The sequence below is a fragment of the Haliotis rufescens genome, unplaced genomic scaffold (assembly GCF_023055435.1).
Source record: "Haliotis rufescens isolate VD_foot unplaced genomic scaffold, xgHalRufe1.0.p SCAF_31, whole genome shotgun sequence".
Taxonomy (NCBI): domain Eukaryota; kingdom Metazoa; phylum Mollusca; class Gastropoda; order Lepetellida; family Haliotidae; genus Haliotis; species Haliotis rufescens.
The window spans coordinates 4,914,684-4,930,863 of NW_025964013.1; the positions used below are offsets into that span (position 1 = coordinate 4,914,684).

Below are 16,180 nucleotides of genomic sequence, written 5' to 3' on the forward strand. Positions count from 1 at the left end.
ACATTGCTGGTATATTCAATTGAGGGCAGTTTGTAAGGCCCCCTGATATTGCTGGTGTATTCAATTGAAGCCAGTTTGTAGTGCCCAGTGATAATGCAGGTATATTCAATTGAAGCCAGTTTGTACTACGCCGTGATAATGCTGGTATATTCAATCGAATCCGGTTTGTAGTACTCTCTGGTATTGCTGGTATATTCAACTGAAGACATTTTGTTGTGCCCTATGATATTGCTGGTATAATCATTTGAAGCCAGTGGGTGGTGTCCCGTGATATTGCTAGGTATATATCGAACACGCGATTGATGTCCCCTGTCGTGATCTCGTTCAATACAAGCGGCATATAAATCTTCTTATACATGTACACTCACACATGCACTCACTCAAGTGGGACGAATTGCGAAGAAATACTTTGTCTATGTTCTGTGACTAAGTACGACTACAGAATGAGAGGAACAGCTATAAAACAAGCGACATGTCCCGGGGGGCCCCGGGGTGAGCCTATGTGTGACAAGGGGTGGCGCTCGACGTGATCTAACCCCCACTGCGTCACGTATCTACACCACTTGTCCCCTGCTTACCATTATTACCGTGTGATCGATTACCGGACACCTGTATGCAATCAAAATTAAATTTGTTTCCAAACGTGATGATTTTAATTCACTTGATCATAACAACTTGATTGCTTCTCAATTCCTGTGGGTGTTAGTTCTCATGCTTGTAACAAGCTGCAAGTGACGAGGGGTGACTGTAACCCCAGGGTCATCTGATAGGGGTTATAAACAAACGGGTGTCACCGTCGGTGATCCAGTAGCCGTGCTGCTGTCGGGATATGCTGCCCTGTCGAGGAGGAAAAGGCGTTTGGGGATGTTTACACTCACGCAACACAGAATAAACTCTGACACTCAACCCCCTTGATAATTCCGTAACCGGCAACCTTTTCGTTCCTCAACTGGGAAGTAACTGGTCAAACGATCGATAAGCTAATGGGCTGAACACCCAATGACGCTTATATGGTACTCATGTCAAAAGACCGGCTAATATGTTTGCGGAAACAATTTAATGTGTATTTGAAAAACTATTTCTGAACAATCGCCTTAGCGATAAACAAAGGTTGAAACGTGAGGTGGTGGGGATCGCTATGTACCTGACGTGCTTACCTGGGCCCCAAACTAGCCAACTGCCTCTCCCCCTCCCCCTGCGGTCACCAGGCACCCCCACGATCTCTGTTGCCACTGAAGTTCTATTTGGTGAGCGCGGCCCTCGCATTCCTCGCCCTTGTGAGTGGGAGACGGTGCATGACTTGTCTCAGTACTAATCCAATTACTCAATAAGAAATTACCAGACACATCCGCCAGCTAGCTTGCTACTTCAGTGTGAATGGCTGTAATTGGTGAAAAACAAACTAACATCCTCTTGTCAGCTGTTGCGATACAGACCGAGGAGGTTAATCCCCCCAGACGCTGATGAACTCATTGTATTACCTGGGAAACCGATTCCTAAAACGTTTTGTTCGAAACAAGTGGGATTGATCCGCCACATATCACCGACCGACGGAGTGAACCTCTAGACAGAGCCCAGTCAGTGAACCACTAGACAGAGCCCAGTCGTTACGCATCTAGGTACCGTTGTACAGAATAACCTCAGCGCTACGCATATCGTAAGCCTGTGTTAAGGTAGTGAGTTACTGTCACCTTAGTGCTAAGATCGCTTTGTAAAACGGAAGGCAGATGTTTGTATGAAGAGTTCCCCAAAGCAAAGCTATACTCTAATTACCCCTCAATCAGAGTATAGCATTACGTCTTTACTTCATGCTGGCTAAATACATTTAACTTATCATTTGACTGCGCATGGGTAAGTTTCCGATCTGCGAGGGTGTCTGCATTAATACGCGCATCGCATCAACTAAATATCCCTAGTCTACCATAGTTGTCAAGACTGACGAGATACATATTAGAAATCGAGCTCAAACCATAGAGTATTTGTAAAATTGATGAAGTCATTTCTTGCAATTATCAGTTCGATTACCAGCGATTACTCCTGATGTGACGTCATCGCACCACGTGACCGCACTAATTTCTCCCGCCACGAGTCACTCAGTTGTAATTAAACCACAGCTTCCCTGATATGATTATTAGCGCTATTGATTTCATTATCTCGGCGAATTTGGCCTTGTTTAATCAATGCTAGGGTGCCGAGGAGGCTTGTCAGTTTCACAAGTAGCAACAATAAGACACTCTGGCAAATATTTGTCCTTCATATTAGTGTAATTAATTAAATTGGAAGCCTTTTCTGACATGGCGATAATGAGTTAATTCCTAGGGCCAGAAGTTCGCCAATCACTGGCAGTAAATGCTCGCGTCTCTAAACGCGCGGAGAGCGGCGCGTCAGTCAGGCCGTGCTCCATGTCGCCTGAACGCTTATCCTCTGTACATCAAAGAAGAGGGACCCCTGGGTGCTAATGAAGACGATGGACGGGCATTATAACAGGGGTGATATCTATCAGGAGCTAATCGAATGCTGCAATCTCGGGCGCTCTTTACGAAATCTTAATTTGCAATAAACAGCACCAAAAACAATTCGGTTTCGTTTTTTAACACGATTGAAGGTTATTTAAGTAGTTCAGAGTTAAGATTTTATTTTTTCGCTTCCACTTTTCAGACTTTTTAAGTTAGATTATTCTCAAATTGAAATTAAAAGATTAATTAAGATTTTACAATTATTGGTGGCTTATTCAACCTTCTTAGAACCTTATTTTGTCAGTGAAATGCCAATATTTGCATATCGAAATTGCAGGTTAGACTGACATTTAAGGCATTCATACAAACCCGTCATGTACATGCAAAAACTTTCTTTTTAAACGTTGTTCATAACTAAATAACGATTTGATGTTACAAAAACAAATTAAAACACGATAATGGAAGATAACTACGATCATTGCAACAGTTTCTGTAAATGTATTACACATCTGAAACAGCAATAGCGCATAATGTATATTTTAAAAAACACCCAACAAAAATATATCCATGTACATAATGTATGGATACATTAATAGTAAAGTATCCCATTGAATATAAACAAACAAATACATTATTGCGTAATAATTTCAACAAAAATAGAATATTTTCACGATAATATTAGTATCGAAGTTGAAACGATATAGACTACCGGACACAAGAAAGTAAACACCCATGGTTGATGGTGGCTAAAAGTGACACAAACAAGATATTTTATGGTCAAATACAATTTTCAAGTATATACTTTCTTTTGCCCGGCAGTTTAGATTCAATCTGGCATTAATGTCAAAATGGATACTGTGACGCGACCGTCTCCTATATTACATTAACAGCAGTGATGATACCACTCTATTACAGCACTGAACGTCACTCACTCACTCACTCTCTCGTGGAGTACTCATCACATCCCAGACTAGCGGGAGTCTATGGGAGGAAATCAATGACCGCGAAGGCAAGTTGTGACATTGGGGTTTTGTAAATCGGTCTTCCGTATCGAGCACTGCTTTTATTTAGTATTTTACAAACACAGCATTCAAATCATACCAATCCAAACAAGTGATGAGAAATGTGAATATCTCAGGTTCAGAAGCTCACCTTTATTGGGCGAATTAAAAACGCATGATCAGTGGTTGCTGAGGCTCTCTTGAAGTAAAAACATTTCTTCTTTAGCGCTAAGAAGTCCGTTTTTGCAATTTTGTTGTCAAATTATTAGTGCCAGTTTTTGATACACTTTAATCAAATAAAAAACACACTTTATTTTAACATTCGACCTTTTTTTTCTTTTCTGGAAATTCTGTTTGGCTCACTGGAAATATCATTTCTTAAGTTTCGTAAAATCATCGTAAAATGATCAAATATATAATTGTAAAGGGTGTAAATAAGGCCGATAATTTGAACTTTAAATAAAGATCTGAGAATGAAGAAGTTCCTGAACCGAGATTATCTTGTCCATGTTTGTAATGTTCTTACTATAGCAAAGTCAAAGTCATCAGTCAAATATTTGCTCGTGATCACATATTTAATAATAGCGACGTAACCCTTCCCATTGCCACAAAAAACTCTACAAAAATCGATTGTACGATTGCTTATAAATAAAAAAACCCAAAACAAAACAAAACAAAAAATTCCCACCTTAAATCAACCTTTTGACAGTTTTATGGTTACGTATGCAATTAGTGTTGTCACAGATCCTGAACAGGCAATTGTTGAAGCGAAGTTCTTGACGTATTGGATTATTAACATATTCTTTACATTATACAGTTCATCGGTGCTTTGTCACAAGAAGCCTGTTCTTGTAGCACACACACACATTCTCGTTGAACACTTTGTTGCAGCGCGTCCACGCTTCACCAGATGGATAATGGCTTCTGGAGCTTGAGGACGTGTTGTCTTCTCTGAAATGTCCATCTTTTAGTAGAGTCCAGCCATACCCGTGCAGCTGGGGTAGCTCAACTTGGGCAGAGACGGAAAACTATCCTTTATCTTGCCCAGACATTTATCGTTTTTTGTATAAGATTTATATCTTATACAAAAAATAAAATGTCTGGACACAAATAGCAAAATAGCAAAAACACAAATGAATTGTGTTATGTAAAGAACATATATTTCCGACTCCATAATTCAATTACTGTCATATTATTATTCTCCAATTTTGACTTCAGGATCTGATATGGCCATTTATACGTAATGTGGTGGACTTATTGGATCAGTGATCCCCCAAAGAGGCATTTACCACCAATAAAGAAATAAAAACATGACTCATTGGACTGTATAATGGCGGTACTTAACGTTTCTCAAGATGTATATGACGTCACGTCTTCTGACACTACTTTCAAAGTAACCCGTGAAGATCTGGTTAGGTGAGGTGAGGTGAAATTGGGTTTAACGTCGCGTCAAAGATTATTGCACTTATATAGCGACGTGCATGCACGTGTATGTGTGTGTGTGGCTGCTTGTACTAGTCCGGACTGATGCCGATTTATAGTGCTAGCTCACTGAGATACCATGCCGCAGTTTAACATGAATACCCCACTCAGACACAGTATACTGACTCCGAGCCGACCAGTCCTTGTTTTAGCCCCTTAATGCCGAGCGCCAGACAGGGTAACAACAAGTACAATCTTTTAACGTCTTTTTGTATGACGCGGCCCGGGATCGAACCCTGGACCTTCCGCTCTCCGGGCGGACGCTCTACCACAAGACCACGGAGGCGGTCTAGATCCGGTTAGAATTGATCTTCAGCAACCCATGTTTGTCGTATAAAGCGACTATATTTGTGGTAAGAGGCGACTAACGGGATCGGGTGGATAGGCTAGCTGACTTGGCTGATGCATGTCGTCATATTCCATTTGCGTAGATTGATGCTCATGATGCTCATGTCTGGTCCAGACTGGATTATTTACAAACCGCCGTCATACAGCTGGAATATTGCTGAGTGCGGCGTTAAACAACAAACAAACAAAAGTTTCAAAGTGAAATATACAGAGGTGATATCAACATAGCAACAATATAAATACGGATTAAGGTATTACCGTTTCATCATAATAAACGACACCATGTTATAGAGATACTTGATAACATATTCGCTGGTATTTTACCGGGAGATTTTACGACATACATGCTGCACAAACTGAATCTAGAATCCAGACACAAGAAGTATTCAACTAACATGCCATTTCCTGTACATATTCTCTGTGTATAAATAAACCCCCGTGTGGTCTATATTAGACATGCCATATATCGCAGTAAGTCTCTCACAAGAACAAGATTGACGTGTAATTTGACAACGCTGCCATTTAGATCTGTTAATGTGGAAATCAATCGGTTATATTAGATAGGGAAATCCGGTAAGGCATCATGAGATAAGTTGGTATTAATGTCAGAGTTAATTACAAACAAAGTATGTCATTCACAATCAACAGTGAAAATACGGGTGGACAGGACACGCTTACCCTTTTCACGAACATCTGGGGTCATCACTGATTTTTAGTGATCCATTCATGTATTTGCACCTCCTTTAACGCCAAATGGAATCTGTTCCGGGGGATAATGGGGACTTGTTGCTCTCTCGTAATGATGTTTTATATTCACAAGGCATGAAAAATTATTATTTAAAAAAATACTTAGGTTTAATATTTGAAAAGAAAAATTTTTTTAAAAAAGTTTACATTCTTACATTCGACATATGTAATGTTACATATTTTGGGATTAAAAAACATCTTTCGTAGGTCCAAAGCAATTCATTGACTCCACATATCAGATAAAGTAATTGTGTTTTTGCAGCTCTGACTGAAAACAAATATTCTGTCTCAAACAAAACTCCTATCCCCAATGAATATTTAAAGGCGGACCTTAACTTCACTGAGCCCATCCTGCCTGTGACTGATAATGATGAAAGACACAGTACGCCTATGATCCTGACGAAACACCTGGTGGTATTTGTTGTAACAAGTCCCGAGTGTAGAAATTTGAATGTGAGGCTGTATAATTTTTCATTTGAATACGTTTACTTTGTCATAACTGCTATCTGCTTATCTGACGTGCCGCTGACCACGTCATGACAGTGAGTGAGTATGTTTTTACGCCGCCTTTAGCAATAGTCCAGCGATATCACCAGAAATGGGCATCACACATTGTACCCATGTAGAGAAACGAACCCAAATCTGAGGCGTGACGAGCGAACACCTTAACCACAAGGCTACCCAACTGACCCTCAAATCATGACAAGTGCATAAATACATGTATGTACAGTATCCACGTAATCAGTCAGATCCGCCATCAGCATGGTGACGGATGCTGTCTGGGGCAGCTATAATCACCGAGTCCACTTAACATTGATACTTAGAATCGGTGATTACTCCAGGAACCTACACCCGAAATGTCAGGTCACGACGGTTCTACAAATGTAGTAAGTGACTTATACAAATAGAAAACTCTATTAGGCTGAGGTGGCCGCCCGTCATATATCTCACGAGGAAGGAGGGATGATCCTAGCTTGACCAGATGATAAATAGCCCATTAGCTGTTTGTAGTGTATGTGGACTGACCTGGTCGAGGGGGGCGCTAGGGTCAGCCGTGGTCAGTCCAAGCCCAGAATCACTTCCAGCAACACTGAGAGGAGTGATTAGCACAAGACAAGAGTGACCCTTGACCATTATTGTGGTCAAGGGGAAGGGGCAGGAACCTCTGCGTGGACTTTATTTGAGGCACTCAGATGACCAGATGGGATGGGTGCATGTTTGCACTGGGGACACAGCCTCGCCAATAGATGTACCGTTAATGACATATTTATGCATATGATTATCAGATTGGTATTGTATTCGCGATGAAAAATGGAATGTTATTTTCGAGTTTGTATTTTTGAACATATGAGTTTCTTGTCGGAAATATACCACTCAACTTTTGACAGGGAAATTGCCATTATTCATAATGCATCCAACATCTAACATCAGTGTACCTCAATATCTCTATCAATTGTTGGGTAGTTTGCTCTGCTATATTAGGCTTGTGACGTAGTCTTCAGACAGGATGGCGAGGGGCAATTGGTCATTGTCATAAATTATATTCGACAAGAAACATCCATTATGCTACTTCCCAGCCTATTGACGAAAGAACTCGATGTCATTTATCATTTGGATCATTAACAGGGATGATTTATCACTGAGTGATAGTTGGAGTGATATTGAATTTCTGCCAACATAAACACAAGATAAAGTCGGGTAAAATGGAAGGAGGATAGTAGATAAGATACATCGTAATCGGGGTTTGAAAAGTATCTTCTGTGACCAATTCCGCGATTCATTTGTCTTGCCAGTACTTATAACAGAGAGAAAACAGCTTATCCTTAAACACTTCAAAAAAATTATTAGATGTGCAGAATAAATGTCCTTTTAAAAAGTTCAAAATTAGGTATATTGAGAAAACTTTCAAAATCTTGTAAAATAATCATGTTAACGTTTAAGTCAAGTTGAAGAGTGACACATTGCTAGATCTTAACTGTGTATATATTCCCTGTAAACCATGTTGGCACTAGATATACCATTGTCTTTAACGTACATATTTGTATATGTATATATTGTACCTCTATGCCAGTGACTGCGGCCTGAGTGAATGAAGTTCAGTTCGTACAGAAGAGTTAAAAAGCGGTCCTGACTTTATTTGTGTTCATGTGTGAGCTTTTCATACTTCCACCTGGTACCTCTATCCTTTGCCCTAGCAGGTTTTGCTATTTATTGTTTGAAATCTTTGAATATAGTTGGAAGTTCGAGGAATGGAGACATCCATTGCAACACAACATTGTAACTGTTATCTACCGTAACAAACATCATCAGATCAACTTATTCTTCAGATTATTTCTTCGTTTGGCAGATCTCTCTTGAGAAAACATGATTCTGGATCCTTGCAGTGTAATACCATGAAGACATATCTTTGGATAGTGTGCACTTCCAGGAAGACGCATTTGTGTATTTGCGTACTTTGATGGAGATGTATATAAGGATACGAAGACGCATCTGTTGATAGTACGTACTTCCAGAAAAAAACGTATCTGTTGATAGCACGTACTTCCAGAAAGACGCATCTGTTGATACTACGTACTTCCAGAAAGACTCATCTGTTGGTAATACGTATTTCCAGAAAGACGCATCTGTTGATAGTGCTTACTTCCAAGAAGACGCATCTGTTGATAGTGCGTACTTTCAGAAAGACGCATCTGTTGATAGTGCTTACTTCCAAGAAGACGCATCTGTTGATAGTGCGTACTTTCAGAAATACATATCTGTTGATAATGCGTAATTCCAGAAAAAACGCATCTGTTAATATTACGTAGCTTCCAGAAAGACGCATCTGTTGATGGTACGTACTTCCAGAAAAAAGCATCTGTTGATAGAACATACTTCCAGAAAGATGTATCTGTTGATACTACGTACTTCCAGAAAGACATATCTGTGGATAGTACGTACTTCCAGAAAGACGCATCTGTTGGTCGTACGTACTTCCAGAAAGACGCATCTGTTGATAGTACGTACTTCCAGAAAGACGTATCTGTTGATAGTACGTACTTTCAGAAAGACGCATCTGTTGATAGTACGTACTTTCAGAAAGACACATCTGTTGATAGTGCTTACTTTCAGAAATACATATCTGTGGATAGTGCGTACTTCCAGAAAGACGCATCTGTTGATATTACGTACTGTCAGAAAGACGCATCTGTTGATAGTACGTACTTTCAGAAAGACGCATCTGTTGATAGTGCTTACTTTCAGAAATACATATCTGTGGAATGTGCGTACTTCCAGAAAGACGTATCTGTTGATAGTACGTACTTTCAGAAAGACGCATCTGTTGATAGTGCTTACTTTCAGAAATACATAAATGTAGAATGTGCGTACTTCCAGAAAGACTCATCTGTTGATAGTACGTACTTTCAAAAAGACGTATCTGTTGATAGTACGTACGTTCAGAAAGATATATCTGTTGATAGTACTTACTTCCAGAAAGACGCATCTGTTGATAGTACGTACGTTCAGAAAGACGCATCTGTTGATAGTACTTACTTCCAGAAACACGCATCTGTTGATAGTACGTACTTCCAGAAAGACGCATCTGTTGATAGTACGTACTTCCAGAAAGGCGCATCTGTTGATAGTACGTACTTCCAGAAAGACGCATCCGTTGATAGTACGTACTTCCAGAAAGACGTATCTGTTGATAGTACGTACTTCCAGAAAAAACGCATCTGTTGATAGTACGTAGCTTCCAGAAAGACGCATCTGTGGATAATGCGTACTTCCAGAAAAACGCATCTGTTGATAGAACATACTTCCAGAAAGACGTATCTGTTGATAGTACGTACTTCCAGAAAGACATTTCTGTGGATAGTGCGTACTTCCAGAAAGACGTATCTGTTGATACTACGTACTTCCAGAAAGACATACCTGTGGATAGTGCGTAATTCCAGAAAGACGTATCTGTTGATAGTACGTACTTCCAGAAAGACATATCTGTGGGCAGTGCGTACTTCCAGAAAGACGTATCTGTTGATAGTACGTACTTCCAGAAAGACATATCTGTGGGCAGTGCGTACTTCCAGAAAGACGTATCTGTAGATAGTCCGTACTTTCAGAAAAACGCATCTGTAGATGTAACGTATTATGAAACGGTGCTGAGGGGGCTGTTTTTTTACATCAGCTGGTCATTGGAACGGGGTCGCGGGCAGCACTTTGCTGATGTACTCTGCAACGTCTACTCTACTCTACTCCAAGACTGGTTATCCGGATTGACACTTCTATTTTTCACAAAACACCAGAGATGAAAATACAAACCGCCCAAACATATAAAAACCGGATTATTGACTTATTTTACTTGAGTATGTCGAGTCCGTGAGTTTGTGCAGTTGACTCGCGAACAAACAAGTTTGAAATATTGTGTATAGTGTTCAGAGCATCACTAATAACAAAACATTTTGTCGAAACATCATCCCAACTCTCGTCTCCGCGTCTACTTACGACCTTGAAGTTCGTCTTGTAAATGAGAGTTGCGCCCCTGGACGAAGTGAGCTGTCGTTAGTTATGTCGTCCTCATGTCAGCCGATGCAATCTTGTATTGGGAATTTTTAGTGCTCCGAATTTGACAAATTGATGGAGCTTTGAGGTAATTACAACCAGTTTCATAAACCATCTGCTGACTCGTGTGAAATGTCACAGCCAAAGCATGTCTTGGTGAGTCGATCGTCTCACGGCTGGCTCACCCACACTCAAACCAGTTTGAAGCTAGATTTTCCGTTTAATGCGAGTGTTTCTAACTTGGTGATGTTCGTGTATATACAGACGATTCTGAACACGATGTTAGAATCGGCATCTTATTGTTTCTGATAATCGATCTTGGTGAAAGCTGCGCACTGTATTTCCAGATTGCACTTTGAGAGACCAGCCTGTGGTCGTCGGGTCTTTAGCTGTTGTATTCATACGCCAAAACAATGTCTTTTTTACCGTTCAATTTAGTTAATATGCAACGTTTAAGTGATTAACAAATAATTAGAATCCTCGTTCCCTTTAGATATCTTTGTTTATTACAAATCGTGTACCAGTATTTCTTAAATACACTCATTGTCATAAAAGCTGTATCTAACGAGTTTAGTAATCTATATATCTGTGTCTGTTTGGTATTTCTTAAAGGATTATCTGATGGTGATGATGATGATGTGTGTGTGCATGTGTGTGCATGCACGTGTGCGTGTGTGGCTGCCTGTCCTCGTCCGGACTGATGTCGGTTTTATTGCGCTAGCCCACTGAGATAGCATGCCGCAGTTGGTATCTGATTCCGACCCGATTATCTCTTTTAATATGCAGAGTAACAACAGGTGCCATCTCTTTAGTTCTTTTAGAAAGATTAATCTGCGGTTCTCGCGTTCTATCAGAAACACGGATCTCTGGTTGTCGGGCGCTTCTGGAAAGAGGAATCTGTGGTTTTCGGGTATTTGTAGCAAGACGTCAGGTTCTACAAGAGAGAGGAATCTGTGATGTCTGGTATTTATAGAAAGACGATGTCAGGTTCTACAAGAGAGATGAATCTGTGGTTGTCTGGTATTTCAAGCAAGACGTTGTAAGGTTCTGCAAGAGAAATGAATCTGTGGTTGTCTGGTATTTATAGAAAGACGATGTCAAGTTTTGCAAGAGAGATGAATCTGTGTTTTTCTGGTATTTCAAGCAAGACGTTGTCAGGTTCTGCAAGAGAGATGAATCTGTGGTTGTCGGGTATTTATAGAAAGACGATGTCAAGTTTTGCAAGAGAGATGAATCTGTGGTTTTCTGGTATATCAAGCAAGACGTTGTCAGGTTCTGCAAGAGAGATGAGTCTGTGGTTGTCTGGTATTTATAGAAAGACGATGTCAAGTTTTGCAAGAGAGATGAATCTGTGGTTTTCTGGTATTTCAAGCAAGACGTTGTCAGGTTCTGCAAGAGAGAAAAAACTGTGGTTTTCTAGTATTTCAAGCAGAAGTTGTCAGGTTCTAAAAGAGAGATGAATCTGTGGTTGTCTGGTATTTATAGAAAGACGTTGTCAGGTTCTACAAGAGAGAAAAAACTGTGGTTTTCTAGTATTTCAAGCAGAAGTTGTCAGGTTCTAAAAGAGAGATGAATCTGTGGTTGTCTGGTATTTATAGAAAGACGATGTCAAGTTTTACAAGAGAGATGAATCTGTGGTTGTCTCGTATTTCAAGCAAGACGTTGTCAGGTTCTACAAGAGAGATGAATCTGTGGTTGTCTGGTATTTCAAGCAAGACGTTGTCAGGTTCTACAAGAGAGATGAATCTGCGGTTGTCTGGTATTTCAAGCAAGACGATGTCAAGTTTTACAAGAGAGATGAATCTGTGGTTGTCTGGTATTTCAAGCAAGACGTTGTCAGGTTCTGCAAGAGAGATGGATCTGTGGTTGTCTGGTATTTATAGAAAGACGTTGTCAGGTTCTACAAGAGAGATGAATCTGTGGTTGTCTGGTATTTCAAGCAAGACGATGTCAAGTTTTACAAGAGAGATGAATCTGTGGTTGTCTGGTATTTCAAGCAAGACGTTGTCAGGTTCTACAAGAGAGATGAATCTGTGGTTGTCTGGTATTTATAGAAAGACGTTGTCAGGTTCTACAAGAGAGATGAATCTGTGGTTGTCTGGTATTTATAACAAGACGATGTCAAGTTTTACAAGAGAGATGAATCTGTGGTTGTCTGGTATTTCAAGCAAGACGATGTCAAGTTTTACAAGAGAGATGAATCTGTGGTAGTCTGGTATTTATAGAAAGACGTTGTCAGGTTCTACAAGAGAGATGAATCTGTGGTTGTCTGGTATTTATAACAAGACGATGTCAAGTTTTACAAGAGAGATGAATCTGTGGTTGTCTGGTATTTCAAGCAAGACGTTGTCAGGTTCTACAAGAGAGATGAATCTGTGGTTGTCTGGTATTTATAGAAAGACGTTATCAGGTTCTACAAGAGAGATGAACCAGTGGTCATCGGGTATTTATAGAAAAACGTTGTTCGGCACTTAAGGACAACGGTATCTGTAGATTTCTGGAATATCTAGTAAGACATGTAGTGCAGGGTGAAGGTTAACGTACGTGTATGTGCGTTTAGTAAAATATGAAGGACATTGTCAATGAGATCTTGATAAAGGTGGTTATGAACCATTTTCTTCCAAGTGGTATTCGCTTATGGTGTGGAATACTTCACGCCCACAATAGTCTGGCATTGCATCCGCTCACTGGTACTTATAATGGCTTCTCTGCGTGGGATGGCAGTGATCAAAAGAATAACTACACTCACGAACACTGCAAAGTTACAATGACAGCACCAGGTGTTTCTAGTAACATGTCTAACCTCACTGAAGAGAAGTTCAAACAAGCTTATTCTTTTGTTTCAGTGATTATTTAGAAGTGTCGCTGACTTTAGATCTCTGTGGTGTCTGATACTTATAAATAAACGTGCCTCTGTTTATCAAATACCACACAAAGACCGTAAGAAAAACGTGTCAGTAGCGACTCTTTCGTTGTGAGAAACCTCGGTAAACAATGTGTCTGTGATTGTCAGGCAGAGAGAGAACTCTAAGAACATGTTTTCGGTTCTTGGGGATAAGTAGAGTGAGTGAGTGAGTGAGTGAGTGAGTGAGTGAGTTGTGTTTAAGCCACGTTTAACAGTATTCCAGTTACATCACGGCGTGTCAGCTTAATGTGGGAGGAAAGCCCGAAGAGATGCAAGTATCAGGCGTTTACCACTTTGGTGAAACCCACGAGCACGAGTATGGTGCTGACAAACCATGAAACGTAATCGGGGCGAACCGGGATTCGAATGATCATAAGTCTATAGGGTGTCCAAGGGACGCAACTCTGCACAGTAAATAGCCGGAATCGCTAGAAGATAAAGTCACAGAAGAAAGCATCGCATGACATCAGGTGCAGTGCACCCCCAGGAGAGGATACATGCATAAACATGTACATTTTATGTTCAAATGTATTTTGCATCAAACATCATACTGACAGCTCCCAGAAGAAGGTATGACATTTCTCAAGTAAATAAACCACGCTTCCATATCAAAACTGTCGCAAGTAATAGATAACAGGTACTAATTTAGTCAAATGGAATGTTTATCGTGTAGGCGGACATATCACACCGAGCTAGACGAGACAATGCGCGTTATCAATGTCCACAATGTATGTATAATACCCAACAGTCCCCATGGCCAATACTCTCGTTCCCAGTTGACAAGCGATGCACGTGGGATAGGGAGGGGAAGTATCGACTGTCCACTGTTCAAATGACCGCAGTCCGTGCCCCCTCCCCGACAACGTACAACATGTGGGGAATGCCCTATCAATTATCTCCCATGAGGAATAACATTAGAGCGAGTAATGTACGTCTCACCACCTTCCCACTGATATATTGCACTATAATATCTTCTACCCGTGATTCACAATAGCTTTATCGCTTGCACCTGTAGGAGTCTCCGCTAGGTGGCGTTGTAAGACCGGCAAGGGGGTCTGTAGCTAAGCTAAGTCAGAACGTCCGCCACGCCCATTCGCACCTCCGTCACACGTGGTACCGTAAATGAGCACGGGGTACCGCTTTATCAGCACGACATCTCCGATAGCGACAACCACTTGAGCAAATAATTGTCTTAAGATGTCTCCTGATACGTTAATTTGCTACTTGTGGGGTTAGAATATACAACTCACTTGAAAAACTCACGGAATGTCAATTTCTCTTCCACTTAGCCATGTATTATTGCGATGATATCGAGCAATGCGTGTCCATTTCTGCCACGTTATTGCATTATAAATTTCATCTGTGAAAGAAAAATAACAATTTCGGAGCATTGGTCAAGCGCTCATCTCGTAGCACTGAGTAGCGGGGCTGGGAGTGTTTGGTTTCACACCTTATAAATTTCAGGGTCATTTAGCTTGTCGACATGGGTGATTTACTGATTGTGTTTGCTTGAACACCTGCGTCTGCAAGGGGCAATAAACGGCGTAATTCAAACACTTAACAACTGCAATCTCATCTGTTTTGCTTTGTCATTTTCTACCGACTAGTGCGCTATTAGTCGTCACATAGCGATAGCCTGCTACTAATTGTATGTTTACAGCCCAGGAAAAAGGTTATCACAATACAAGCACAAACCTTCTCTCAGTGCAAACATCTCGACAAGTACAGAGCTAACACCATAAAAGTCTTGCTGTGGGAAGAGTTCATAAACTCATATTAAGCCATTTTCTTTTGTGTTATGACTTACAGCAATTATTTTTTTTGTTTTCTTTGTTGTTTAACGCCGCACTCAGCAATATTCCAGCTATATGACGGCGGTCTGTAAATAATCGATCTGGACCAGACAATCCAGTGATTGATAACATGAGCATTGATCCAGGCAATTGGGATCGATGACATGCATCAACCAAGTCAGCGAGCCTGACCACCCGATCCCGTTAGTCGCCTTTTACAAGCATAGTCGCCTTTTACGGCAAGCATGGGTTGCTGAAGACCTATTCTACCCCGGATCTTCACGGGCCCTTACAGCAATTAAGTTCGCGTTGTTGGACAACGCTATACACTGTCACTGCAATATTCGTATATTCATCAGCACTATGATGCATGGCGCAATAATGAACAATGTTAAGGGGATGCGAAGGCGCACACTCTCTGTACTGACCATAGCGTATAGACGTATTTCCTGCTGAAGACTGTCACCAGCAGCAAAGTATGACAATCGTGATACACAGAAAGTCGAATATTTGTTTCATTAAATATCCAATTGGATTAAAACTTGGCAGAAACCCTTCACTGTGTATCAGCTTATAATACAACCAGGAAGTGTTAATTTTCGAGATCCATTATTTGACGTTGCTGCATTCAAAAGTGACGTCATTACCACTTGAGAAATCTTTAATCGAGAAAACTGCTGAATGTGACCAATACGTTTACTTTTAATGTTTGTAAGCAAGATGTGCGTTTAGAATTTACGGATGCTATTTATTGTTCGACAACGTAATATGTAAATAATAATAATAGTTGATAACCCCGACTAATGATATTCACTGGCGTCATACATCAAAACTCGATAACATCCGCAAATCTGAAAACATTTGTTAAATCCTGAATGAAAACCGACGTCACTGACTGCTTGGTAT

At 40.6% G+C, this 16,180-nt stretch overlaps 1 protein-coding gene across 1 annotated transcript; it reads left to right on the forward strand.

Moving 5' to 3' along the window:
• Nucleotides 1-1,138: 1,138 nt before the first annotated feature.
• Nucleotides 1,139-9,757, forward strand: LOC125371776 (late embryogenesis abundant protein ECP63-like). Its single transcript, XM_048380498.1, has 3 exons — nt 1,139-1,277; nt 6,297-6,487; nt 8,882-9,757. The coding sequence occupies exons 1-3, from the start codon at nt 1,139-1,141 to the stop codon at nt 9,755-9,757; spliced, it is 1,206 nt and encodes a 401-aa protein (XP_048236455.1).
• Nucleotides 9,758-16,180: the final 6,423 nt, after the last annotated feature.